The sequence below is a fragment of the Chaetodon auriga genome, chromosome 10 (assembly GCF_051107435.1).
Source record: "Chaetodon auriga isolate fChaAug3 chromosome 10, fChaAug3.hap1, whole genome shotgun sequence".
In the NCBI taxonomy this organism is placed as follows: Eukaryota; Metazoa; Chordata; class Actinopteri; order Chaetodontiformes; family Chaetodontidae; genus Chaetodon; species Chaetodon auriga.
The window spans coordinates 24007882-24033541 of NC_135083.1; the positions used below are offsets into that span (position 1 = coordinate 24007882).

Sequence of the window (25660 nt, forward strand, 5' to 3'; positions counted from 1 at the left end):
GTATTATAGTAGTATTTTTAAGGATCTACCTGAAATGTCTGCATTACCTTATTACATTTCACCTGTTTCATTTTTGCCTTAAATGTTATCAGTTCTATGTTCAACTTAACTGACGCAGCAGAACAATCAGTCAGACCTCAATGGACATACAACACTTTGGATACACGTACAATCTCGACTTCAAGTAATTGCTTCAAATTCATAAAGTGAACAATAGTGCAAATTATGTCAACCAAATAGTAAAAAAAAAAAAATGCTGCTCTTCACCAAAGAACTGTTCAGACTATTTTTGCTGGTTGTGTCAAGGTGTTGGCTTGTGAGTCTCTGACAGACAAATTTTGATTTTACAGTTGCAGGCTGCTTGTTTGCCCTTGTTTGATTACACATAAAGTTCATCAGCACAAGATCAGCAAACAGAGGAAAATCGCCATCACTTTCATCAAAGTCCTCTCAAAAAGCCCACTGAAACAAAGAAAACACCCTGATCCTAAATGCGATTACAACCTAGATATCTTATTGATTTACATTTTGAGTGTCAACTAGCATGTAGTACTCCATGTCTAGAAATGTTTTACAGAATGATCTGTCAAACAAATAAAGTCTTTCTTTTTTTTTTTTGTTTTTTGCAGTGACTGACTAACTCTTGTACAGTGGACTTAAAATACACACTACCAGAGTGACAGTTAAACTACACCACAACAGCATTAAGTTAGCAGAAATATACAGCACAGAGCACAGACTGAGCACAACTCGCCTCATTCAGATCTGCATCAAACTGAGCCAGTGGGTATCTACAAACCAGGGTCTGATCGTTAAACGACCTTCCTCATAGAAGGTTGTTTAAGGTTAATGAATTAAAGAGATGTGTGTTAAATGACATGAAAGTGACCCAAATTTAGTTTAATATTTCAATAATTCAATAGTTCGGGGTGCAAGGATCAATCATATGACTGAGTACAGGAAAAAGTCCACCCTAAAACAATGACCATGTTGTTATTAAGCTCTCGAAACCTGGAACCCAGACTGAAAAAAAAAACATAAAGAAAATGCCTGAGCGGTGTTAAAGGAAGGAATAGCAACACAACTTGTTTTTACATTTGGACTGTGCATGGATTAAACAAACAAGATTCAGTTAGTGAGCTTTCGAGGTGCTGGCGGGTGGACAGAGACAGGATAGCTGTTTCTCTCTGCTTCCAGGTTTTGTGTTAAGCTAAACTAATCGCCTGCTCGCTGTGGCTTCGTATTTAGTGTGCAAATATAAGAGTGGTGTCATCTCCTCATCTAATTAAGAAAATAAGCGTATCTCCCAGAATGCTGAACTATTCCTTTAACGTTTAGAGAAACAGTGGTAGAGTAGAAAATATGGAGGCTGTAGCCCGGCGGGATGCTGTGCATAGAGAAGATAAAGGGAAACCTCACTGTGAGGTTTGGTTGAGTTGAATAAATGAGTAGATTTCCAGAATAATGAGGTGGGGAACAACTTTGTGGATTCACTGAATTTGAGTGTGAGCTTTTGCATGTGAATTAGCTTTGTTTGGTTTCTAGAGATGTAATCTGAGACTCTCAGGGGGTACAAACACATCGAGCACAGTGAGCTCGGTGGAGCCACCAGCTCCCATTCAATTTCCACTAGAAGCAACAAATCCCTCTCACCTTATTAATGAGAAATTTTGACTCTTTTGGTGAGAATTGGGAAGATGGGTGATTAAGTCAGGCTGTCGTGGGTTCAAAGGCATGCTGGGGTTGAGGGGGACGAGACAGCAGATTCTATTTCAGAGTCAACTTTAAAGAAGGGAGTCATATTAATGAGATGTTAATGTTAATGTAAATTTATCTCTTGGCAGGGTAAAATTCAAAGCAAAATCAAGTCTCTAGCAGCAAAATCTGATCTATATTGAAGAGCATCAATTGTGAATTAAGTAATTAATTTTTTATCCTGTCTGATCTGCAAGTTTAGTTTTATTTCTATCACAGCACAGTCTCAGTTAAAATACAAAGTTAGTCACAACAGGTTGAAAACTATGGACATTAAAGGAATAGTTTTGGGAAATACACTTGCCAAGAGTGTAATGTTAAGTTAAAGCTGGAGCTAGGGTATCTATGTCACGCTCTTTTCTGTCTTCATGCTAAGCTAAGCTACACACCTGCTCGCTCCAGATTTGTTTGAGCCCACTAATGTTCACAGATCTTTTGACAGCAGCAATGACAACTGCTCAAATGGAACCAAAAAAAACATGCCAGATGTGATCATCTAATATCCAGATAGTTCATTTTGGCAGTTAACCAGTGTTCAGGCTGACTTAAGCCTTGCTAAAATGCAGACCCTCATTCATTTGAATTGAGGCCAATTCAGTGACACAGCATGAGTGCAAATGAAGAGGACTCAGACAAAAAACAAAACAAAAAAACCCCAGCTGCATTGACTAGTTACATAAATGCAAACGAGCCTGTGGTTTGCAACAAGAGTTCTGTATTTCTGTGGTTTAAGTTGAGATTGTCATGACAAAAGATGAAAACTCCTAATAACTATAACTTTCCAGAGTAGTAAAATCCTCTCTCAGAGCAATATAAACTAGTGGCCAGTGTTTTGAGGTCTGATAAGATCGGACGGGATTTCCTGGATTGTAGTTCATGCCTAACTGGTATCTGTAACAGCAAGTTCCCACCAACACAGCCTCTTCCTTTCTTTAAATGCAGGGCTGTTTTAGATCTGAATGCCCAATTTATGGTGTTGTGACCCCCTCAGACCAAAGGTCAAACCACAACCAATTTTGCAGGCCACTAGTATGATGTTAAAATCTGTTTTAATCTGCCTAGTGTCTGCCTGGCATGAACAAAAACAACAATGGAAGCGGCAGTAAACTGTGTTTGGCTTGATGGCATGATTGTTCTGCCCTCCAACATCTGATTGTTGGAAATGTCTACACTTCCTGGAAGCCTTGCCTAGCCTTGCCTGGTGGAGAAAGAAAACAAGGAAGCGGACCGCTAGCTTAGCTAAATCGAAGCTAACGTCGGCTAATGTTATTTCTGATATGCAACCTGATATGAAGAACTTTCTGTATATTCAGTGTGTTTCTACCCTTAGAATCAAGTTCTGTTTCTTGGTAGTAGATACGCTCCATGTTTTCAGTCTTGAAAATGTCAAAGACTCAAGCCTACAGGGCCAGCCACAGGACACATGTGAATTCTGAAGTAGGGTGGATTTGCCCTGACTCACTGGTCAATGAGCAAAGAGTAGCTTGCCTACTGCAGACAACAAGACCAGTTGGTTATACACGTACACACTCTTATACTGTACATACACATACCATATTTCATGTACACATTCACCAACACAAGATAATTCGAGCGTGTCAGAAGTGAGACTGGAAGGTAAACAGATCAATGAACCTTTAACATTTCCCTGCATTTAAAAACAAAACAATCAGCATTAAACATCCAAGCATATGTCATTCATTTCAATCAGTTAATTCAGTTCTGCACAAGCCAGCAGTGTTAGCAGACATCATGATAGCAACAGCAAGGACCAGTGGGTGAGAGACAGTAAGGAGCAGGACCAAACCGAACAGAGTTCACCAGTCAGAGACCTTAGTCATAAATGCACATTTCATGTTCCTGATGCTCCCTTTAGCTATTGACCTTGGTGAGAAATGCAGGACAGAAAATTTTTTCTCTTCCTCCCGCAACACTACAGGTACCTTCCAACAAGCTAAGGACCCAAACCTATGTAGGAGAGGTCATAGTTAAGGACCACAGAGGTGCTGAACAGATTCTCCTCTTATATCAGTGATCCGCCTAGGTCGCCCCCGCCTGCGGGGTAATGTCTCAACCCACCTCCCCTTCGCAGCGAGTGCAGTGCCACAGTGCAACAGCCACGCAGCAGTGACCCTATGTGATACATGGGCTGTCCACCACGGACTGGACCGCGGCAGAGCCATGCCACTGTTGGCACCACAGGGATGGCCACTGCTAGTAGATCGACCAAGAAGTGACGACTCCAGTAGCTTTTCTGAATTGCACCAGAGTCAGGGGGATCTCCATCCTCTGCTGTGGTGCCCCCTGTGGCACCCTGTTCTGTAGTTTCATCTTCATCATCGTCTTCACCATGGACCTCGACTACAGTGACACCAGCTATCTCCTCGTGGGAAGTAGATCTCCTCGGCTGGGAGGTGTGAGGTTGTTCTACGCCTGATGATAATCCCAGGCAAGTTGGACTCTGCACCCCAGCCTCTATCTGAGTTGATCCTAATGACAGACCAACTTCTTGTTGTCTGTCTTCCACACTGAGGTTTTCCACTGTCGTTACACCCTGTCGGCCTTCTCCACAGCATCCTCCAAATGTAAGCTCACCCTGCATCCCTGCTGATGTCTCTGCTATATCACACAGTTTCTCTGAAGTTGCCTCCTTCACTACACTCTGAACTTTCACCTCATTTCCTCCCACTGAGCCCATCTGCATCTGCTGCCCTTCTTCTGCCAGTCTTATCACTGTTGTTTCCTCTTGCTTCTCTGTTGCTACAGCTTCCTTCTCTCTCTTTTCTTTCTCCTGCTTTTCCTCTTCCTCCACTTCCTCTTTCCCTCCACAAGGAGGACTTTCCATTGAACATTCCACAGTAGCAGAGCGTGGTAATGGAGGGACCAACGGTGTTTTGGAGACTGGAATTGGCTCTGTGGCTGTACTCATGACCGTTGCTGTGGTTACTGAAGTAGTGGTGGTGATGGAGTCCAGCTCGTCCTCCCCCTCATCAGATATCCAGGTGGAGGTGGGACTGCAGGCCTGGGAGCGGAAAGTGCGTTGCTCTGCAATGGTATCCAGATCAGAGGGGTAACCTGCTGTTGCTGGGATGGGGCAGCTTTCTGTCTGAATGCCCATCTCTCGCAGGGGGTGCAGGTAGAGGTGATGGTGGGACAGGCATGGATGGCTCATACAGCCCACTCCACCCAGACCACAACGAAAGGGTGCCAGTCGGTCGCCTGTGCACAGCTTCTCATAGGTGGAGGAGTGCGGCATAGTGTGGGGCACAGAGTGGGACAAATTGTGAGGGAAAGAATGAGGTAAGGTATGGGAGAAAGTGTGAGGCAAAGAGTTGGGCAGTGAGTTAGGCAAAGAGTGGGGCAGAGAGGTTGGCAAAGAGTTGGGCAGAGAGTTAGGCAAAGAGTGGGGCAGAGAGGCTGGCAGAGAGTGGGCAAAGGCCTGCGTGTAGGAATTGAGTAAAGATGCTGTTTCTTCAGAGAGGTAGGCGGCCTCCAGAAGCAGGTCAGCCCGGCTGGGGACGCTGCTCTCCCCACAACACACAAAGCCGCTGTCCTGTGTGCCATCACCTGACAGACAAGGAAAGTCTGGACCATTACCATTCCGGTCTGCCAGTGCTTGATCACTCAGCTTAGTGTAGGTGGAGCTCCGGGTCAGAGAACGGGCTGGGGAACCGTCACAGGAGCAAGAACCCCTCCCTCCTACTGCTGGTTTGGGTAATCCCCCTGGACTTTCCCCTGATACCGAGGCTGGTGCCGAACCCCCAACACGGGTCCGACAACCTGGTATGGCTTCCCCTTCCTTGGCTAATCCAGCTTGCGCTAACTCCATGTTAAGCAAAAGATTCTCAAGCTTGTGGTTCTGAGCGTTGATGTCCTGGAAGTACTTCTGGACCCCTACGTCCCCGCTGACCCCCCCAGCATCACTGAGCCTGGCACGAACAGTGTCCACAGCCTGTTTGAGCTGCTGGATCTCCTGACGTGCCTCCTTCAATGCCAGCTGAGCCTCCACACGGTGACATTCCTCCTCAACCCAGTCCTCCTGCATCCTGTAAAGCTGGCCTCTCAGCTCATCTATCTCAGTGTCCCTAAGAGGCCCAAAACAGAGAGGAGAATAGAGAGAGAGAGAGACAGACAGACCATAAGCAAATGCGAGAGAACAAGATAACAGTCTTAGGGTAAGGGCACGGTTAGAAACTGGAAATACTTAAGTAAAAACATGAGAACAAGTCAGACCATAAAAAACTGGCCAATATCCATTATTTCTCTGTCTATCTCATTATCTCACCTGTCTTGTAGAGTGTTGATCGTTTCCTTTAACCTGGCCCGCAGGTGTCGGATACACACCTCTTTCTGCTGCAGGGGTGTGAGGTACTGCTCCGGTGGAGGGGGCCGGATACCATGGTTGTCCGTACACGAAGTGTACTTCTGATGACGTCTAAGACATGAGCATATGAAAGCTGTTTTTCTGAGTTCATGAGTATCTGTTGCACTGAGTAGTGTAAACTGTCAAGTGCAGAAGGGTGGTACTGACCACCTAACAGGTTCGTAATCTTGTTTAGTTATTCAGTGATCAGGTAGTTCATGATTTAAATAAAACTATTTGCTGGTTTTAGGAAAATGCACTGTGTTTAGGCATAATTTAACATTTGAGAACTTCTGGTGTCATGTTAAATGAAAGACAGGGTTTTGCAGCACTCACATGAAAACATTTTAAGAAGGCCTTATTCCAGACCTCGGAACTGCCACCAACATCTCATTCTCAGTGACTTTCAATACATGATGAAGGAATACTAGGCTGATAAAACTGATCAATAGAGATACATGTTGTCAAAAAAAAAAAAAATCAAGTTCTGATTTTCACTTGTGAGGAAGTCATACAAAGTTTCAGTTTTCATTAGAATCTTTCTCATTTGGTTTGAAATGACTGCAGTCAGTCATTCCAGGGAGTATGTTTTCATCTCCAGTACTAAACAGGCCATGCAGTTTCTGGTACCTTACCCTTTGGTGGGGCTGCAGTCGCTGCCTTTACAAGAGCCTGAGTTGCTGCTGCTGCTGATGGAGGCGTTGCCATAGGGATCTCTATTACTGGGGACAGCCGGTGTCCGCCTGGTACAAAGTGAGAGGAGACATGTTAATCTGTTCCTGGTAACACCATGAAACCACACTCCAGACAGCGAAGTGACAGTGAATTCTCTGAGCTGTTGAGCAAAACCATCATGACACTGTTCAAAATCAAAATAGACATGAATGGAGCAAACATCAATCCAGGTCCACTTACATGCCAATACAACAGAGAAATGCATAAATATACACAGACACATTACAAATACAGAGGCCAAAGTCACTGATGACTGACAGCAGTTCTGCCTCAGAAACCAGGACACGCACTCCTTTCGGCGCTAACATGATGCTGCAGTTTTTTGAAAAGAGAATGTGCCCTAAAAAAATAAAAAAAGAAAAGAAAAAAAGACTGAATGATATAATCACCACAAGCATTCCTCAAAAAAAAAATAATAAAGTGAGGATACTTTGCACTAAAAACTATGAAAAAAGAAAGAGAGCAAACAAGAAGGAAAAGTGTGTGCAGAAGGAGCTAACAGTTCAGACTAGACATGATGCTATGGAAACAGTTCTCTCAGACGTTTTCCACAATATAACATCATGAAACATTCATAACAGCACAAAGGGTCTCATCATTCTCATGCTTCAGAGTCAACACTAATGGGGAGGAAAGAAGAGGGACTCAGAACAGACCGAGAACGAGGGGTAGAGGGAGAGTTTGTTGATCGGCTGTGGCGATCCGGAGACTTGGTGGAAGTGTATCCTTTAGTTGGCGACTTGGTCGATGCATAGCCTTTAGTCGGACGCATTGAGACCATATAGCCTGTCTCCATGGGAACGTAGTCTAGCTCTATGAACCTGCAGTAGTCAAACCTGACCAGGCAGAGACAACAGGGTGTTAAATCACAGAGGACAGCATAGGACCACACAAGAACGATACAATGTGCTTGCTAAAAGTGTATGCACACTGTACTATTGAGGTGAGACAAAGCTGTCTGATATATGATGCCTTGGAATTCACCTAATTCATTCAGAACCTGAGCTGCAGGCAGGCAGACGCTAAATATCAACAAGCACTCAAAAAATAATGAAGGGGTCCACAAGAGGTAGCTCACTAAAAGCTTTAAAAAAAGCAGTAGTCAGGCTGCTCTCTTTGGCTTCCATATGAATCTATGTGAAGTGATTTTCAGTCATGAGGCCTTTGCTGAGACAGAACACAAGCTCACAATCTGCATCATGAAACACAATTGACAAGAGATAAAATGTTTGGACACTGGCACGACTGGAGAAGCAGGGGAGTGGCAGCAACAGCATGAGCATGTATTCATAAGAGCCTCCTCAACCAGAGCATTTCACTCCAAACAAGCTTTAGGCTGACATCACAAACACAATCAAGCAAAAGCTCAACTATTCATACATCTGATACAACCCAAAAGATTGATAGCGTACAACATCTATCTTATCAGGACAAGTTATCTTTCCTTTCTAGAATCCAGATAGGTTATGAAAGGACAAATGATTTCGTCACACAATGCCAAAAAGATGTCCTTCTTCTTCTTCGTCTTCTATAGATTAACCACAGCTGAAAATAACTGATGAAGCTGCTCTCTGCTCCCTCCTCAACCTATAACTCAGACAACCGCATCCTCCTCCAAGAGGGCAGATTACAGTTTAAAACTTCTTAGCAACATTTTACTTAACAACAACATTTTGGTAAATTGGCCTATTGGCTTTTGTGCAGTGAGTAGATGAAAAGATCTGTACCACTCTCATATCTGTCTCTTCAATATGAAGCTAGATTTCTATAGCCAAGAGGTGATTAGCTTAGCTTAGCATACAGACTAGAGGCAGGGGGAAACAGCTAGCCTGGGTCACTCAAGTGTTTTGAGATACCAGCTAAAACAATGTTGGGGAATATGGATATGGACACAAATGGAACCTTTGTTTTTTGTAGGCTATTGAGTTCAGAAGCTAGTGGAACGAAGGCTAGCCCGGACACGACATCAGGACTTTGTCTCTCTTCCAACACATAACTGTGAGTGAGCCAGACAAGCTGTTTCCCCATTTTTCCTGTCTTTATGCTAAGCTGAGCTAACTGCCTGCTGACTCTAGCTTCATATCACTCTCATTTTGTTCGTTCAAATGAAATGAGAATAGTATCAATTGTCTCATTGAACTCTTGGCATGACAGCAAATACGTGTATTTCCCAAAATGCTGAACTATCCTTTTGAATTAGGCAACTGAGAAATTTGCAAAATATCACCTCAGAGACAAAGTACAACCACAAATAACACTGAAATACTAATCTCAACAAAAGTGAAATAAACAGTATTTCACCTCTAAGCACTGCTACTATCCTGCTAAAGAAAATAAAGTTGCTGAGTGTCACAGTTCAGCTACATTTGTGGTAGCGAGGAGAAGGAAAAGTGATCCGTGATGGGCAACTTGTGTCAAGACTTTCTTTACTGGTAATAAATATTGGAATGTTTTATAATCAGTGATTGAATGACCCACAATGAATGTTGTAATGACCTGTTACTTTAAAAGGACATGACTGTTGCCCAATCACTGGCCTCTACAGAGGCAGGAGGGGACAAGCAGGACCAATCAGAGCAGCCATGAGGGATTTTCACACAGGACACGATAACTCCACGCCATCGAGATGGACACACCCAACTCAGTGACTTTATACTTAAACTTCAACCTGTTGGAACTTTTTCACTACACAAACCGTCTGATCTCCAACAGAAACAAGGAAATTATACAGTCAGTAAGGGAATTAAAATTTGCAAATTATAACTAAATAAAACTCAACTCAATCTTAAAAGTGGAAAGTTGAATAATAAAATGCACTGTTGCCCAGTTCAATACAATCTCATTGGTTATGCAGCCTCATCCACTTCCTCACATGGTCTGTTACGACTGGTAGTGTGCGGTATATGGTACACTGTATAAAGGACATTACAGGGTCCGTTTCCTGACTTCACAACCTTTCTCCATTTGTGCTATGTTTATATTTTGTTTGAGCATTCAGCCATTGAGGAAAAGTAACATGGAATTACTTGAAATCTGAGGTCACAGATGATGTTTGAGCAACAACAAATGAGCAAATGTGGCATGTTTATGATTTGTAACTGTTCCAACATTACTTTTGACACACTAACATACTGATAGTATATAGTTCTCATTTCTTTGTGAAAACATATACATCTATTTTTTTCATGTTACATCCTAGTTTTTAGCAGGGGTTGTGCTAAGGAAACGTGTCCTGTGTGATACAAGGGAGGAGGCCAGATATTGACTACTCAGTAGTTTCATTGAAGATCAATATATGACAAATGCCAAGACAGAACAGAAACAGGCAGAGGGAAGCGGCTGAAGCAGTAAGTCTGCAGAATACACAATACAACAGTGTGTCAGGTTTGACAGTCTATCCTATCTGCTGGGATGGACCTGTGTCTGGACTGTGGGTGGTGGGTGACAGTCTGGTGGAGGCAGTCATAGGTGGGAGCTGAGTGCTGTCCAGGAGCCAGGTGTTGGTTGGTGTTAATGGGTGGAGTATAGAAATGCGCTGTGGCTTTTTTTCTGGTAGAGACAGAGACTTTGCTCATCAATCATTTTAAATAAACCAAAAGCACATTCAAGCAACATCGATGTCTCACCAAGTCTCTGCTGCTGAAGTGGTTAGTCTTTGTGAAAAACATGGTGCTGTTGATCGAGCAGCTGTGGTTAACCAGTGATCATTTGTGTGATCAAAGTATGCTTCCACAGCACAACAATAGCATTATTTCTACCATGCACGTAGCAGTTAAACACAACTTTATGCTACGCACATCTGTACTGCTGTTGTTGATGCCAACTTCTAAGCACTGAGAGCTCTGGTGAACATCCCAGTGTTGTTTTCATGTAATTTATAGTGGCTTATCTGAGGGATATTTGTTACATTTCAAACTCAATAAATCAATTGGGCAGGTCAGCATTGCAGCAATTCAACGTTCACTAAACCCCGCCAATTATACATTAGCAAATGTAAAAAGCCTGTCAAGCTCAGGCAGTGAGCACATGGGGCTGAAATTTTAGTGAGAATGATACTCTGCATTTAAAGAGTATGGAGGACCATGTCTTTTTTTTTTTTTTTTAGCATTTCTAAGACTAAAAATCTGAGAATCTGCTCATTTTGAATGTGATGCAGCAACATGTTTCAAACAAGTCGGGACAGGAGCAACCAAAGACTGGGAAAGCTGTGGAATGCTAACATTGTTAGCATGAATTCTGTGTTAACCAAAGCACGAAGCTAACGTTAGTTTAGTTAACCATCTAGCTACACCTCCTATTTTCCAGTGACAGTTTGCATTTCAGCCAGTGGCTAGTGAAATGGATTTTGTTGGTAAATCTGCCACGTCATCATTATAAACAGCATCTTGTCAAGTGTAGCAACAGTAATTAAAGAGGCGGAGCTTAGCAAACGGACAGCAGGTGAATGGAGAGAAAACTAGGTTACCTCTAACGCCCAGGCCACACCGCCTGCCTGAACAGCGTGTGCAAAGTGGAACCTCTTGCTTTTTATTTCAGCGTCCATGTTAAGAGCTCAGAGCAGCCACATGGGCCACGTGAGCAGGGCTTCAGGCACTGCTGCAGCTTTGTGTCGTCTAGAGTTTCGGCCTGTCACCTATTTTTCTGGGTGATGTGTGTGGCTCTCAGCAAAAACAGACAGTAAAAATGATCTGCTGATAGTCATACAGTCACCATACAGCAACAAAAAATGTGCCACAGTCATAAAAATAATATATATATGTGTGTATATATATATTTTATTTTTCACAATTAAGGACACAGTCGTTTTTTGTCTTAAATATAGATGAAATTTATAACGAAATGAAATGACGTATTCTATTATTAATGGCCATTATCAAAGGCAAGCTCAATATAGAAGGATAGGACTGGCTGGAGCAGCAACGCTGTCTGTGTGGACACCACACAGATATGAGCTACAGCAGCTCAGTGAGGCAGCCGCCATGCACAGGAAGAGGTAGGCCAGGCATGTCCAAACTATTCCACAAAGGGCCGAGTGGCTGAAGGTTTTCTTTCCAACCAAGCAGCAGCACACCAGACTTGACTCATTTCATCAGCTGATCTCAGTCTTCAGAGAGCTGATTGGTCAGACTTCGTACTCTTGATTGGTTGGAGGAAAAACCTGCAGCCACACGGCCCTTTGTGGAATAGTCTGGACATGCCTGAGGTAGGCAGTGTGGCCTGGGTGTGAGACAGGTAGCATAAATGTTGCCTTTGTGCTGTTGTTGGTCTTGCTTTAGTGGCTACGAAGCATGCCGGAGCTACAGCTACAGCTACGGAGCATGCTGTCTGAGACTGTGACTGAAGTGAGTCTCACGCAGGGGGCGCGGGCACAGGAATGGCCACCGGCGCCGTGGCCCCTGGCACAGCCGTCCCTGTCCCAGACGCCGGCTTGGGCACCGGGACGGGCGAGGATGCCAGTATTTGCTGCAAGCGGCGTTTGGGCTGCAGCACCTTCAGAGGGTTGAATCTGAGGAAAAGAGACGAGAGAGAGGAGGACACCACAGCTACAGATTGAACCGTCTGTAGCTACATATTACCACACCTATAAAACCACTACAACCACTAAGCAGACGTCTTGGCTCCAGTTTAGGAGGGGATTTATCTGTGACCACACTATGGCAGAAATATGTAGTAGAACTACTTAAGCAGTGATACTTCAGCTCACCAGCCAATATCAATGCCAAATAGGCTTTCCATAGTATTAAAGCCGTGACTATGGAAAACTGGAACACAGATGTAAATCAATGCCCAACAATCACATTGTATACATTAGGAATACATACATTCTGTATACAACATGACTGCAGCATTTGCATTGCAAAGTACGGCTCCCAGTCTAAGCCTTAAAGGCTTAATGGATGTGGACAAAGTCATCGCTGGTCCCTTCACACAACGAAACCTCAATAACAGGCTGTGTCCTGTAAACAGGCTAAGGAGCTCCAGTAGCTGTAGGAGAGAACACGTTATACTCGATAAACTGTGTTCAGGTTGCGGTAAACTTGCTGTTCACTGGTCAGTGTGCAGGAGGAGGCTGACTGCATCCAGTTTATTTTAAGTCCATCGTCCTGTCAATAGTACTGCAGCTGCTTCGTCAGGTTCATTAGAACTAATTGAAAAAGGTACAGAAACAAATTGGGGTAAAATGCTGACACAACTGTGACTGCAGCCGTGAGGGAAAGAGAAGGAAAGAGCTGAGTAAGAGATGAGGGTGCCACGCTCCAATGTGACACCCTTTACAGAGCGTTTTTAGGTTATTCATTAAAAAATTAACAAATCATGTGCTAATGCTTTATATATGAGTTATAAGCCATTAAGTAGAATAACTCTTTGGTTGTGAAGAATCTGTTTAGTCACTCAGAGTAAAGACACTACTAAAGTTATTAATAAAGGTTAGAAAATCTCACTGAAGTTACAGATATGATATGCAGGGTCACATGTTTCTCAGCTGTCTGTAATTAGTTATTGTTAATAACTTGCTCTACAGTACTCTTCCAGCTGGAGGAGGATAAACATCAGCCAGAGAGATGTTTTTTTGAAATGGATAATAATTGACATAAAGCTTTAGTAAATGATTTGTTAACCATTAATGAGGACACTGGTTACAACTCATTAAAGCTTTCACTGGGCCCTAATTAGAAAGTGGCACAGAGTTCACTTAAGAGCTCTTCAGAAAGCTGGCTGCATTGGAGGAAAGCTGCGCTCACAAAGTGTTAAGATTACAAATAATTATGCTGCACACACACACATACACAGAGCACACACAGTATGCTTGTAGACACAGTGCTCAAAGGTCGTGTCACAGGGTTTCCTTTCTTCATCTGACATGGGGCAACATGACTGATCTGCAGAAAAAATGAGACACTCAACAAAGGCTGAGCGAAGGAAGAGAAAATGTGAGGAAGTTGGATGAATTAATACACTTGTGGCATCAGTGCAGCTCCATCTGGGCCTGTATTTATCAAGTGTCTCAGAATCACACTGAAAGTCAACCTAATGCTGTAAACACTCCTACTTGAGAGTGAGGCTTGAGAGTCATTTAATTTATGATGCTTCATATGCTGACTTTCAGCAAGCAGAAGGACTCCACAGAGAGAGTGTGATGTCGCTGTTCCACACACACTCTAACCTGTGAGTCCTTACAGGTGGGAAATATTTAGCTGTTTCTGTAATAATATGAACAATATGAGGCAACCTGTGGAGTGAATGTGAGCATTATCATCCTGCACAAGCATTTTCTGCCTCCATGTTAAATCCTCACTATCTGCAGAGATAGGAGCCATTTCCAAACTTATTTGATAAAGTTGGTTTACTGCTAGTGCCAAAAGTAGGACCAAAGTTGCATCATGAGGAATTTGTGGCCCGTTAGAGCTGATCAGAGACACTCGATAAATAGTCTGATCTGGTCCCCTCACACAGCAATATGCAATAATGACGTAAAAGCTTTTCTCCCGTAAAGTTGCTTGTCCCCTGCATTCTGTTCAATTGTGGTTATCTTACACTGCACCGAATGCACCAACGCTGACATTAAAAAACAGGTAGCAAGTCGTCACTGGATACGTACCGGCGAGAACCCAACCCAGACCTCCGATTGGCTGGAGCAGGGGCAGACATGGGGCCAGACAGCCTCTTGTGGAACCTTTAGCTTCTTCTGTCCTCAGTTTGTCTCTCCGTTCTGCAGCTCAACACCGAGAGCCTGGAGGAAAACACAGACATGACCGGTGAGTGACCACAGACATGACAGACACACCTAGAGAGAAGAGAGGGGGTGAGAGCAACCAAGAAAACACACACACACACACACACACACACACACACACACACACACACACACACACACACACACACACACGTCATCCTAACCATAACCACTACGTACCTAACCCTAACTGTTACCCTAACCACTGACCAAAAATCAGCTTTTGTTTCTGAGTGGACAAACCTTCCCCAGTTAATTGGTCTGAAATATGTCCCTGAAAGTAGCGCACACACACACACACACACACACACACACACACAGATAAGGGATGAGTTTGCGTTTGGCTCTGGATACCTCAGCATGGTGCTGCTGACTCAAGCTGACACTTAGTTGGCATAGAGAGAACAGCAGGATTCAGAAGCCAATCACCTCCCAGCCATGTGGGAGAAATAACCAATCATCACTCACCTGTCTCACCTCAGGCCAAATATCAGTGAGATTGGCAGAAGAGAGCAAAAGGAACTGACATTTGCATCAGCATCTGTATGTGAAGACAGATATCTGTGTGTTTAGTAAAGAGTGTCTGTCCATGTGTGTGATCGCATGTGAAAGGTCCTGTGTGCCTCTTTGAGTACTCAGACACACACGTTTGTGTTGATGCAGCGAGGTGAGGACAGAGCGCCTCTTAAACATTTAATCATTACCCTCATGAGTGACCCAGCGAAGCTCAGCCTGGCATTACGTTGCTGGAAAGGCCAAACGCAAATTGTGAGACAGAGACACAGAGAGACACAGAGCTAGAAGGAAAAAACACGTAGAGGGGAAAAGAGGAGGCTTATTTGCATCAATAATACATCACACACAACTTAGCGGGCTCTGGAGTGCCAGTTTGTGTACTGTATGTATGTAAATGCAAGGCATCTGCTGTAAGTCACCTTCCTGCTGTAACAACTGCTGTGTTGGCTCCTCCGACACAGACTGACTCAAAAAACCTCCCGCCGGTCCTCTCCTTCTGCAGTCAGTGAATGAGGAATGAGTAGATGGATGAATACAAATAAAGCTTTATACTGTTAGCTCATTTCACTAACAGGCTATTCATTCAAATCCTCTTAATACTACAAAGCTACCTCCTACCTCCTCTGCTGCCTATCATTCATGCTTTGATTGGACACTGAGGAATGAATAGATGCTGGATGGGAACTTTTGTGTGCATGTCTCCACATGTATGTTGCATCTCATTCACAGTGTTTGTTTTAAAGTGGAATTTCACGAATCCTGGGGAGTACCCATGTACCCACTACACAGCCTATGAAAAACACTGTATATTGTTGTCACGTCTATGTATAGATCCTGTTTTACAAACAAACAAAATGTGGAGTAATTAAATTGCATTATGGGAAGTGTAGGATCCAGAGGTTTAGAGGCAGTGTGCAAAATTCCCTCTGATGACTGGGGGTGGCGTCCTGTGCCATCCATGGTATGTTCAAAACACATTCCAAGAAGCTAACACAGCATAATCATCCAGCCTATATGGTGGGGTTTAAATGTATTCGTTATCTTATGTATATTTATAGTTTGTAAGACATTACTAGCAACCCTGGCCAGCAGCTGCATCACCAGTCATCAGATGCCTTTTCTGTGCTGCTCCTCAGCTGGGATTTTCAGACGGTCCTATAGGTGTGACTCACTGAGATCGCTCCCCCAGACCCCCCGTGCTTTTGATCACTGTTTGGAAGCTTGACCCATTTTAAGGGCTACGAAGCCCAGTATCCTGACTATTCCTTTCATCTGCCTGTGAGTCTGTTCTGAAGTGCAGAGAACGCACTGAACTCCAATGAACTATTGTTAGCTGATTGTACAGGACAAGGATCCACATCCACACACACACACACACACACACACACACACACACACACACACACGCAGACACACACCCCTGAGGTCTCATTTCTCTATGAGATAGATCTATCCTTAAAATGATTAAAGCTCTGGGCACTCCTGTCTGTCTGCCTTATTATACTATTACTGAAGTCCTCATCAGACACTCGTGTAGACTCACTATGAACAATCCAAATACTCTTGAAGTAGTTGAAACAATAGCAACAATATCAGCCTCAGACCAGTGTTACTATACAGCAGTTACATTAAACCATGGACCAGTTTCTATCTGACAATATACAGACACAGTGGAAACACAGGTCTATGCATATTTTTGCAATATGTTTTGTTAGATTACTTAATTAATTTCATTTAAGACTAAATTTAAACAATGAAACTGTTTGATTTACTTAGTACATTGGGACTAACAGAGTTTCAACAGTTTATCTGAAAATGACTCAGATGTTTAAATGGATGTTGTGTTTCCTGCTTCATGTATGGTTGACTGAAAGTACTTCACACTGATCTGTTTTGGTCAAACAGGCCACAGTCATAGAATGTCAAACGTGTTTGAATTCAGAGTAAATGGTTTATTTAAGCGAAGTGGATTGTATTATCTGTGTTATTCAGTTGAATTTATTAAGTTCATTAGACTTCAGCCAAATGTCTTTGTTGGAGTAGTGGATTTGGTCCATGTACCGCTATTTGAAAATCAATTTATAGACAGATCTGCACAGTCCTCCACAATAGTCTGTCTTTTCCTGTTACAGAAAACATCACTTTTACAGTTTGCAGATGTAACACTGGGTTGCAGCAGCCCTGCTCACTCTGCACAGCACCTCTACTGCGACACTGCAAAAAAGAAAAAAAAAAAAAAATAGTGTATGGGCCTCTTCCACACATAAATGTGCACATGGACGCACGGATGTCAGGCAGGTTTGAGTGCTGCACATGTGTTTGTACCTAATTAAACCCACAGTAAACAGGCCTAATGCCTCCAAATCCTGTTAAATTAGGTGTCTTTCAGATTCAGTCTGCTTAATCAGTAAGGTAAACACTAAGGTGACATAACAAATGATCTGCATTGTCACGACCAAAGACAGAGTGAATCAAACACAGGGAGCAGGGAAGATGAATCGGTACAAACCCGCGGCCATAATTTAAATGCGATTGGCTGGTGGGACTGTTTAGATCAAAGCCTCAGGGAACAGGATGGTGTGGTGATGATCAAGAAACAAATGAATACTCTTCACATGGGCACACATACAACTACATGCACACGCAGACAAAGACAGAATAAAATCACCATCATGTTTACAATTTTTCCCTACAGTTTGACAGGCTCTGGAAAGAAGCATCTTCTCTGGCCGCTGCCACAACAGATCAAACCACATCAAAGCACATCATCCAGGATTTATTAAGTTAGGCCTGTTATGTAACACCGTCCCCAGCCACAGACAGAGAGTGAGGTCGACACGCAAGCAGCTTCTGTGCTGACAAGACAGAAACACAGAGCAGGTAGAGAAAAGAGATAGAGGGCGAGAGAGAGGATTGGATGGAGTAGTGAAAGTACGGAAGAGAAGAAGAGGGATAAGCCAATGAGAAGACAGGAAGGGGCAGCACATATCAGGGACCTTGCGAAGGTGAGAAAGTGGAGAGAGATGGGACGAGTAGGAGTAAGTGAGGGAGGGATGCCGCATAGATAAAGGATGGACAGCACTATTTTGTGAAGTGTGATAATATGGGCACACACGGCACTGTGACAGGGTGGGGAAGGAGGGGGTGTGTATGTGTGTGTGTGGGAAAGTGTGACTCACACCAGCTATGCTCAAGAGTCTCCTTGAACATCCTATGCATTCCTAACTGACAAACAGAGGTTTACAGACTGTTAGACAGCCCTGGGGTCGACAACACTGAGTCACCGCTGTTCATCCTGGGAATGCATTCAGCGCTGCATGGATGTGTTTGTGTGTTGAACGTTCCTCATCCAAAGCCCCCTGGTCCTTCTCAACATGACTGTCTGGTGTTTGCACACTAATCAGTGAGCAGCACTGAATCATGGAAACATTTTTCTTTTTACCGACTATGTGTGCAATCTATCCCTCTGTGTTGATGTTAAGTCATGCAAAGGTCAACATAATGCTAAGTCAGGCTGCTGTGGAAAACTGTACACCAGCAGCCTGTCAGCTACAGTCAAAATGTCACTCGAAAATGCACCTCGAAGGAATAATTTGACATGCTGACAGTCCTGATCTTCATCTGTGATTTATCACAAAGTCAGAACGTTGCTGTTACAGTTGTGGAACCTATAAAATGCAGGAGTTGACCGTAAAGTTAATTATTGGGATCATACTTTTTATGATCAATGACCTCTTCATTAGCTCAAATAATAAATCAGAAGTAGGAGGAGGAAGCAACTTGTGTCCCCCTGGTCTAAGTAAGGTTAGCTAAGCAAGCTGGTACTACATACAAGCTGGCAGCATTTCTATTCCTGTACACAATGTCCCAAACTCCATAAACTGAGAAGTTTTCATCTGATTTAAATAATACATCTCTCTCTGTCTGACTAGATGATGACTCACTCACATCTATAGACTGCACACTGAGCAGCTTTACTAACACGCTGCCTGGGAAATACAGAAGTGTGACTTGCCATTTGAGTACTAGAAATACTGAAAAGTGGAAATTTAGAATTGTGACGCTTTTGTGTACTTGAATAGTTTACATGAAGTTAGTTCATTAATGCAAATGAAAAGGCTTCAGAGGCTACTGTAATACTAACAACCTGTTAGTGACCATGTTTGTTTGTTAGCTGTAGCCAGGTTTGGTCCCTGAAGCCTGCAGCAATTCTAAAGGAAGAAAACAAGACACATGGGAGTCCTCTGTTTCATATCAAACACAGGTCACAGAGTGTTTGAGAAGACTACAGGACAAATCATATGTGAGCTTGTAGGTCGCCTGGATGTATGTCTTCTGACATGTCACAGTAGTAACAGCAGTGTTGCTATAACGATGGCTCTGTTCCCAGTTAGCCATGACAGTGTGACAATGAACCAGCAAACCCTGAAAGTGAAGCAGCTACATGGAATTCAGCAATTATCCATGTTATGTTATTCATGTGTACATTTCCTACTGTGACATGTCAAAATGTCTTCTGTGAAAAAGGCCTATTGTGTCTCCTACTCACAAGATTATTTTGGCAATGACCGCAGACTCAGCCCTTATAAATATGTGATCAAGGATCTTTTGTGAACACTGATAAAAGCAACACATTTCACTCAGTGTTTCATTTGACTCCTTCTCCTTTTCACTCATGTATTGAGTTTAGTCCAGCAGAAACATCAAATATGAATGTGACACCTCATCAGTCTAACTTGCATTGCTAAACACAACTTTTCAGTCTCAACATCATTGGTTTGTCATCGCTGTAGCAGCCAGCAGTCTCCCACCAACCATGTATGGCAGAAGCTCAGGCTGCCACTGATAGAGCTGCCTCCCGGCTGGTAGCTAGCAGCAGAGGGGCTACCAAGCCAGATTGGGCCCCTGAGGACAGAGGGCAGAAAACACCCGCTGCAACTATGGTTTATCACCCATCAGCCACAAGAGGTAACTAATAAGCCCACACTCAAAAGCAAAGTTGGACATGCTACACAGAGGTGAGAGTTATGCTTTATCAGAATGGCTTTCAATGAGTATGTCTTGGTGTTATAAGTGAGATGGCTTCAAGGATGAAGCTGAGAGTTTGGTTTGTACCTCTGGTTCACCTCTGATGAAGACCAGTGCACAGCTGCTTCCCTTAGGTTTTTCAATGCTGCCTCCTATGCAGTGGTTAAGGCAGGCCCAAACAGGGCTAGTGTCTAGTCTGGCACTGCGTCATTATAGCACTATCCCCCTGCCAGGATGACAAAGACAGAGCTGCCAGGTGCCGCTGATTGGTAGTATTTGAGCGCCATGCCCACTCAGTCACATCATTCCAGTGACACTTTGGTCAAAGATAATTAAAAACAATTACGTCCAACCAGACTAAGACAGATATAGATACCACTGCTCATGTGTGTTTGTGTAGTTTGTCCTTTTCCAGGTGCCCATGATGGAGAGGAGGTCATGTGACTCAGGTCTGTTTGGTGACATGTGAAGTTGTTCAACATCCTCCCACATCCATTTTCTATCCATACCGTAATTTTACCACATTGGTCTATTCTGTATCACCGACATGTATTGCATGTCTGTGCTCTTCCTGTCTCCTCTTGCTCTTCCTGAAGTTTCTTACATGTTTTTCCAGCTAAAGTTGTTTTTTTTTTTTGTTTTTTTTTTTGGGGGGGGGGGTTCCTTATCTGAATGAAGGGTCTAAAGATAGAGGTGTTATATACTGTATGCTGCACAGACTGTAAATGGTAAATGGTTACATTTATATCACACTTTCATCAAAGGTGCATCACAAGCTTTACAAGGTTTTTGCTGCACATTCAATCATTCATGCACACACCGATGGCAGCGAGCTGCCATGCAAGGCAAATTTGTGATATTGCTAGGCACGCATACATGTTGTGTTTTGTCCAGCAAACAAAAACTGCCTCTCAGTAAGCAGATAAAGAACTCACGCTAAAGCACATAAACATACTGCCTCCACACTGGACTACTCTATTTGGTTTTGAGCAGTTTATGTGCAATATATACAGATATTTATTGACACTGCAGCGAAAGGCTGTATTTAACTATTTAACTTTGTCGGCACTGCAGTGAAATGCTTACTGTGCCAATAGATAAAGCCTCCAAAGTGACTTCACCACATGAGCAGGAAACTATAAACCACATGAGCAGGCTAGACAGCAACACAATTAGTGGCGACACTTTCCTTTAAGCCTCTATTGCTCCATGGACATGCATGTGGTCCAAAAACAGAAGTGCATCAGTGTGAAGCAGGGTATTTCTGAGGACTCAAGCATATTCTCATGCATTCATCCAATCTCTCCTCGGTAAATGCAGGCTGAAAATAAATCTAAATATGACTTTTGGTTTTCATAGTGTACACAGATCAGTCCAATCCTGCACAGTCACCCTACTGCGGCAGTGGATGCAGACCAGCTTAGCTAAGATCCAGTAGAACACAGCAATAAAGCTACAGCACAGCTCTTACTGGACCATCAATCAACACAACGCTTAAGGGAGAGGCTGAAAGGGAAAAAAGACGGAGAGGAAAACAGCAAATCTTCCTTAAACTTGAAAAAAATATCCTCAATAATTAACAAAATTTTCATGTTTATTGGCTTGAAATAACAATTCACACAACTCATTTATCTGAGACGACTGGGAATCTCATAATCTTAATGAGGTCAAAAGCCCAAAATATCTTTCATCATGGGTTTGTCTTTAGTGAGCCAAGCAGCAGCGATTAAAAGTCCACCAGAGCCCTGCAGCCTAAGTGATCATGCTAATAGTCTGTGTGAACTATTTTTCTCAGAGGCAAGACAGGCAAAGAGCAGTGATAAAAACAGGAAATCAATGTTCACAATCATGGTAATACAATGTGGGAGGAGACTGTAGACTATATGCATTAATCTCTTCAGTCTGTCTACATTAGGCTCCATTCAGTATAAAGATGCACTCATAAGATGAAGTCAGCAGTTAATCTTTATTTAGCCTTGTCTTTATATTGAAAATAGTACTAGATGTGAGAAATGCGTGAAGCGGTAATGGTGGAAGCCAGCTATATCAATTGGAGTTGGTGGAGACCAAAACAGAGCTGCAAATGAACGCTAATGTAGCTCCATATCTTGTGGAGGTGCGAAAAGGCAACTGTTTAGTAACAAGGTCCCATATTAACTTAAAAAGTGAAATTGTGTGTTGTGTTTCTGTTGCCTCCAAGAGACCAAAGATCTGTTATGGTAGGTATATACAAGAGTCACAGAAAATATGAAAAAGACTTTTCTCTGATCTCTTTTAACTGTGAAATACTGTATAGTTTGACCTCATCAGGCCCCGAGAAACTCTTCAAATGAAACAGTGTGTGAACAGAATGTCCCTCTATGGATGACCTGTTCATAACTCATAGACATATAAAACCTGTCACAAGGGGTCACAAACCGACACCGCATCTGTTTAGAAGCCAACAACTTAGAGGACCACTGGACCACTGCCCTACACAGTGAACAATAACTAAACATCTAATCTCATTAACCTCACTGCTATTTTCAAATGTCTGGTGCACTCATACAAACATGTCCTTCTCCCCTCACACTACTCAGCTATTAGTAACACTATCTCCAATAACGTATAGTGCAAGCAATTGAGATTCAAAGTGACATACTTGCCACTCACACAGGCAAAAACCACTTAGATGGAAATGTTGTTTCCTCCCCTGCAGTGAGAGCAGCCATGGAGTTAAATGGTGTGATCAGCGCTAGAACTACAGTCCAGACAAGACAGATACCTGCATGTTCTGCACAAAAGACTAATGACAAACAACAATCAGGAGACTTTCAAGATTTTTCCCAAATAAAGAGCTGAAATGAACTATTGCATATAGTCCTGTAAGATCACTCCTGCAGTGGCTGCACTCTTAAGGATCAATAACTCTGGTTGTGGTTATAATTATCAAAGGAGAATAAGGCAGAATTAGAGATTTTCCCACCACAGGCGCATCTGAGCACACGCCATGCGGTGAAAATGACTGCCAAGTCACCATGACGACGGTCACTCTGCCGCTTGTGTGGAACGTGAGCAAAAGGAGAGCTGCCACTGGCTGAGAGCGCTGAGGAACAGGATGGAGGAGCCTATGCTGACAAGATGGCCATGCTGCAAATGGCAAAAGTGACCTGCACCAAAGGACAGAAAAATGTCTTTGTCTTTGTGGTCAAGGTGTGTTTCTGCTCTACCCACTCTTGCATTTCAAACACTGTACAGCCTGTATCTGGGCTCACAAATGAACAAAGGTTCACATGCATGGAGGGAGTACTTAACAGGACTGTGGGTCACAGGCCAGGGGACCAAAAGCATTGATACAACTGCAAAGAGACCTAAAGTGACTACAAAGGCACTCCAAACATCTACAAAGAGATGTAAATGACTGCAAAGTGACTGGAAACAGCTACAAAGAGACACAAAATGATGACCAGGTGACACAAAACGACTACAAAGAAATGCTAAATGACTTGAAAGGGACACAAACTAACTACCAAGGTGCAAAATGACTACAAACAGACTGACAACAGCAACTTAAACGATCAAATAGATATCAAATGACAACAAAGTCCCACAAAGTGAGTATAAATGGACCCAGAATGACTACAAACTCTCTCTATCAGTCTGGTATTTTGCCTCTATCTTTGAATGGGATGAGGGTCTTTTAACATCTCTGTGCCCAGAGGATCATTTTGTCATAATCCATCTGCATTCATGTATTTATTTAAGAGTGTCTTGTGTTGTGCACTTTATGGTATCTAAATACTTAGTGAAGTAAATTATAAGACCATCAGTCTCAGCTGTCAAAATAAATCCTGCATCTTGTACCAAGGTTATTGAGGAAGATCTGAGAATCTGCAGCCAAACTCAGGCCCACACTACAGCACATCCATTCATTTCTGACTGTGCGCTGGGCTGTTCCATTAACAAATAGGCTACTAGGCTTTCATATCACAAACGTGGAAGAAAAATGTCAGTAAATTTAATGAACTCTGAGTTAACCCCATACAGCCTCATGGAAATTGGATAAAGCTTCAATATCATTAGAGTGATCAGTCGCAGCATTTGAAAACCATACAAATAGGAGCTGTGCCTCTGTTATCTCTCAGATGGGACGCGCGCTCCTGAAATACAGAAATGCTGCAAGGTCAAACTGCAGCGCCAGGCAACCTGTCACGACTTTGCTTCCTACAAACATGGATGTCACTTCCTTTGGGTCGCAGTTCTTCCATGCAGGGTCAGGGAAGCAGCCGCGGACGTTTCAGTTCACCAAGACAGCGATTAAAGATCCGGCCTGTTATGACGCCGACACCGGTGGACAACTTGTATTTGACGCCCAAAGGCCCCGGGGGGGTTACACGCTCAAAAATGGGCGCACAGGACGCACAAGACGCGCAAACATCTGCCGGAGCGCACTGCGCAGCATCCATCAGCTGCACCATAATAAACAGACAGGAAACAGCCTGAGCCTTGCGGAATTCGAACACCAAGCTGCACGCATTTCCTGCACGTAAACTCCATTCATGTATTATTGATCCTTGATGCACAGCACACTCTCTGCACTCCACAGGCTCATCCTCCGCAAAATGTCAGCTCTGCCGCGGCCGCTGGCTCTGATGCTTTCAATGACAAACTCAGGCCTCGCTTACCTGTGCCCCCTTCCCGTAGCGCCGTTAGTCCTTTCGAGGTTCCATCGGCTCGGTTTTCATCGTGTCTGTGCGGTTCTGCGCCCAGAGCTCCGCTGGATGGAGCGGTGATCCTGGCTCACACACCCGTGGAGGAGGGGAGGGGGGAGGCTGGGCCAGGGGATGCAGGAGGTGCGCTGGATGGCTGCCGCGTGAGGATAGGCACAAGGGTACATGGATGGGAGCAGCTGCGTCACGTTACGTCGGATTAGATTTATTTATTTATCTATTTTTAAAGGAAAACACCACAGAATTTGTTGAAGCAGGCTGATTTGGTCTGCAGAGGATGATCGTAAAGCTCAGTGCAAGGCTGCAGCTCTGCCTCTGGAACATTACTTTTCTCCTCACAGAAAAAACACAAGCGGCTGCTGTCGTTGTAGGGATGAAGTTCCGGTTCAGGATGAACATTAACCTGAATTAATGCAACCAAAAACCAACAGGAAAAATGGTATAAAGGTCAAAGTGTAAGAGCTGGCAAGGTTAGATTACGTCTACGCTGTTATGAGTTGGTTTTCTTTGTGATTTTTTGTTATTGCTTGTGCTCACGTTTTCCTTTTTTTTTTTTTTTTTTTTTTTCTCCTCCTGTGTCGGCAGTGGAGGTGTGGCCTGGCCGGCAGACAGCGCACCTGAGGCTCGTTTCACCTGCTCTGAAGCAGCGTGGCGGCTTCGCCTCGCTGCCAGATTGTCTGTGGTCCTTGCCAGACTTTCCAGCCATTTCTCTAGTCCTAGATTCCTTGTTCATGCTCTTGTCGCCTTGTGCAGCTTTTTTGGTTGTTGGTTTTCTTCTCTGTGTTGTAGATTTGGTCTGTTAGTTTATAGTTCCCTTAA

At 43.5% G+C, this 25660-nt stretch overlaps 1 protein-coding gene across 3 annotated transcripts; it reads right to left on the reverse strand.

Annotated features, from left to right (window-relative positions):
* Positions 1-625: 625 nt before the first annotated feature.
* Positions 626-25022, reverse strand: snphb (syntaphilin b). Of its 3 annotated transcripts, XM_076741618.1 has the most exons (8): positions 24797-24936; positions 14454-14585; positions 12207-12359; positions 10271-10402; positions 7510-7689; positions 6754-6861; positions 6041-6190; positions 626-5840 (listed from the first exon to the last, which is right to left on the reverse strand). In XM_076741618.1, the coding sequence occupies exons 2-8, from the start codon at positions 14501-14503 to the stop codon at positions 3779-3781; spliced, it is 2835 nt and encodes a 944-aa protein (XP_076597733.1). In that variant the 5' UTR covers positions 14504-14585; positions 24797-24936; the 3' UTR covers positions 626-3778. The 3 variants fall into 3 exon arrangements, with proteins under 3 accessions (XP_076597733.1, XP_076597735.1, XP_076597736.1); XM_076741620.1 differs by lacking the exon at positions 10271-10402; XM_076741621.1 differs by lacking the exons at positions 10271-10402; positions 12207-12359 and having other exon boundaries at positions 24797-25022.
* Positions 25023-25660: the final 638 nt, after the last annotated feature.